The 3,083-nt window shown below is 30.7% G+C and overlaps 1 protein-coding gene across 1 annotated transcript; it reads left to right on the forward strand.

Annotated features, from left to right (window-relative positions):
- Positions 1–1,583: 1,583 nt before the first annotated feature.
- BDCG_17561 (uncharacterized protein) lies at positions 1,584–2,262 on the forward strand (the record flags this gene model as incomplete). Its single annotated transcript, XM_045426666.1, has 2 exons — positions 1,584–1,678; positions 2,109–2,262. 2 exons carry the CDS (start codon positions 1,584–1,586, stop codon positions 2,260–2,262), a joined length of 249 nt encoding a protein of 82 aa, XP_045282173.1.
- Between the last annotated feature and the right edge of the window lie 821 nt (positions 2,263–3,083).

The raw sequence follows: 3,083 nt of genomic DNA on the forward strand, positions 1-3,083 counted from the left end.
AAAGAATATGTTTGAATTCTTAGTCATATTTTCATTCTGATTTCATTATTGAGAATGACATTAAATGAGACTATGAAATCACTTCTCACTTACATAATATCATAACATAGTGCTTATTTGTTGAAAATTCAACAGAGAGTATTACTAAATATTGTTACTTTTCTGAACACAGATCATAATTCATATAATTTTAATTATGAAAAAAATATAAAATACAAAAAAAAAAACAAAAAACAAAAAACAAAACAAAAACAAGAAAAAAAAAAAAAAAAGAAAAGAAAAAGAAAAAAATAAAAAAAAAAAAAAAAAAAAAATCAAGATTGCAGGGCTGCAGTATTCTCAAAATACTCACTTCTCAGAGTCTTCACAATGTTCATCATCAACTATGTATTTCTCACAGTGAGAGTAACACAGCTGTGATGAGTCATTGCCTTAATATTATCTAATAAATAATCAGTATATATCTGTATAAATGTGAATATTTAGAAAACATACACTTAAAAAGTATGGCCAGGATGAACTCTGCTGTCACTTGAATGACATTAAGAACAGAATGCTGAAATCAATGATTTCTCTCATTGATTTCACAGACAAGATAGACAAAGATAATCTTGAGAAATATAAAATTCTCTGACTTCTGATAAAAACAGATCTCACAGAGAGACTCTATTTTCATAATATCAGAGACTGAGTGTTATCAAAAAGTGTTACTTTCATGCAATGCACATGCACTTACTGTGATAATTCATTCTCTGCATATATGACTGAGGGTTGCAGCTTTCTCACACTGCACAGCTCTTCCTGGGATGCTGGCGCTGGTTTGCAACTCACACAGTCTCTCAGTTCAGCACACACTGTGTGTATACAGTCCTGTGTGCTGGGGCCGTGTTGGTCATTATAGCCTGGCGTGATACTTGCTTTTCACAGGCCATGTTTCATTTGAAGGAGGGGAGGAAGACACAACTGTGGTTTTATTGAGAAGAGATGAATAATTAGTAATATTGAATGTAATTTGATTCTTCTATATTTAAAATTTGATTAGTCTATACTCTTCAATTTAAGGATTTCTAAGAGTGTTTTAATAGTTTTCATACTGGCTTGAACTTAGTGATGAGTTGAAGAAGAAGAGAAAAGAGAGAAGAAAGAAATGAGAATAACTTATCTTTATAATATGAAAACAGAGAATCACTGCAACCATTCTCCCTAGTAACAAAGATCTGTTTTCTGCATGTATTTCTGATATAGATTATATAATAACTGCATACAAAGAATATCAACACTGCATGCATTGAATGAAGATGATATTGCTATGCAACACTGTAGCTGTTTTCATATATCTCTGAAAGCTGTTAATATTTTCTTTATCTCTTTATATTTGATAAGTCAGTAATATATTTCAATGCACTCTCTCTTTCATCATCATCATCATCATCATCATCATCATCATCATCAACATCATCACTATCATTATCATTATTATCATTATCATTATTATCATCATCATCATCATCATTATTATTATTATATTATTTCTGATTATCTCTCCTGCCTTCACCCTTCTTCAATGCTCATTAAAACTAATCATGTCATCCCTCTTCAAATATTCTGCGGTTCTGTGGACCACCAAGGCGTGTGAGCACTGTCACAGATTGAAGAGAGAGAAGAAGAAGGCATTCAAGTAAGAGAAGACAGATTGCAAGGCATGTTATAATGTCTTGAAGAGGCTCTGCAAGAAAGCAGAATGATAATGATTTTAAGTAACACTTCTGATAGATTTAGACTGAACTAAGTATAGGAATAATGTGAATAGCACTGTCTGTAAGAGATTGAAGAAGAAGACAGTGAAGAGTCTCATACAGCAGTGATGAGACCAGAAGAAGTTCTGAGAATGATTTGAGTTCAAGATAAAGAGAGAGAGAGAGAAGAAGAGTATTGCTGCAAATAAGCAGTAATAGAAGAAGATTGAGAGAGTGTTAAAGCAGAAGATAAAGAAGTTAAAACTGATAAGTTTTTTACTTATTGAGAGATAATGATTTTTGATAACACTTCTGTTCTCTAATTGATTAGCAGGAGCTGACAGAGAAGAAGGGGATTGAGGTCTTGTTCAGGTCTCAAATGCACTTCATGATTCAGAACATTGAGAAGGCAGCCCTGCTCTCTGAGCATGTCAATCTGCTTACCACTGAGGTGGAACCCGAGACAGCAGACCAGGAAATGCGGGATTTTGAGGTGCAGATTGACCTGGCTGAGAGGGAGCAGTGAGAACCCTTCTCTGAGAAGGCAGCAGAGGGAGATTTTGAGGTGATTATCATCTCAGATAAGGAGGAGAAGAAGGAGAAGAAGAATGAGAAGTGAATTATGAAGAATGATAAGAAGAATGAGAAAGAGAAGAAGTAGATTTTTTTCTTTTTATATTAATTAGTTATAAGTTTAAGTTTTTAATTATTAATAATTAAAATTGATTTTAAGTTTTCAAAAATTATTGTACAAGTTGTAATCAAGTCAGGAATAATATATATATATATATATATTTAACTATCATGATTCACAAATCACTATAATGTATAAGTATCAACATTTTTTCAATATTGATATTCACAATATTAATATATTTTTAATAATATCATCTGATAACATAATTTAGTAACACTCTCTTTTACAATATTAATATATTTCAAGAAATATGATAGAGATTAATCAAGATTGTTTATTTACTTTTATACATCAATGATATTCAATCTGAGTTAGTACTAAAATTATAACTAAGTTAAGAAATAAGATTATTTTCTCTTATATTAATTCTTCTTACACACATCAGTGATCAGTTATTGAAAATAAATTATCATCTTTCTTAAATTATTATCATGTCTTCTGAATTCACTTCTTTCACTTCTTTTACTTCTACTGAAGATTCACACACTCTTTAAGAAATCACTGTGAATTACAAAGTCTATATTATTTACAATTCAACATAGAATGCTCTCTTTCAATTATGATGAATAATCACTTCATTCTTCATATCTGATTCCAGGCCATGAAATTTATGAAAAACTCAACACAAATATTGAGATGAACTATAAAAT

Source organism: Blastomyces dermatitidis, assembly GCF_000003525.1.
Source record: "Blastomyces dermatitidis ER-3 genomic scaffold supercont1.9, whole genome shotgun sequence".
In the NCBI taxonomy this organism is placed as follows: domain Eukaryota; kingdom Fungi; phylum Ascomycota; class Eurotiomycetes; order Onygenales; family Ajellomycetaceae; genus Blastomyces; species Blastomyces dermatitidis.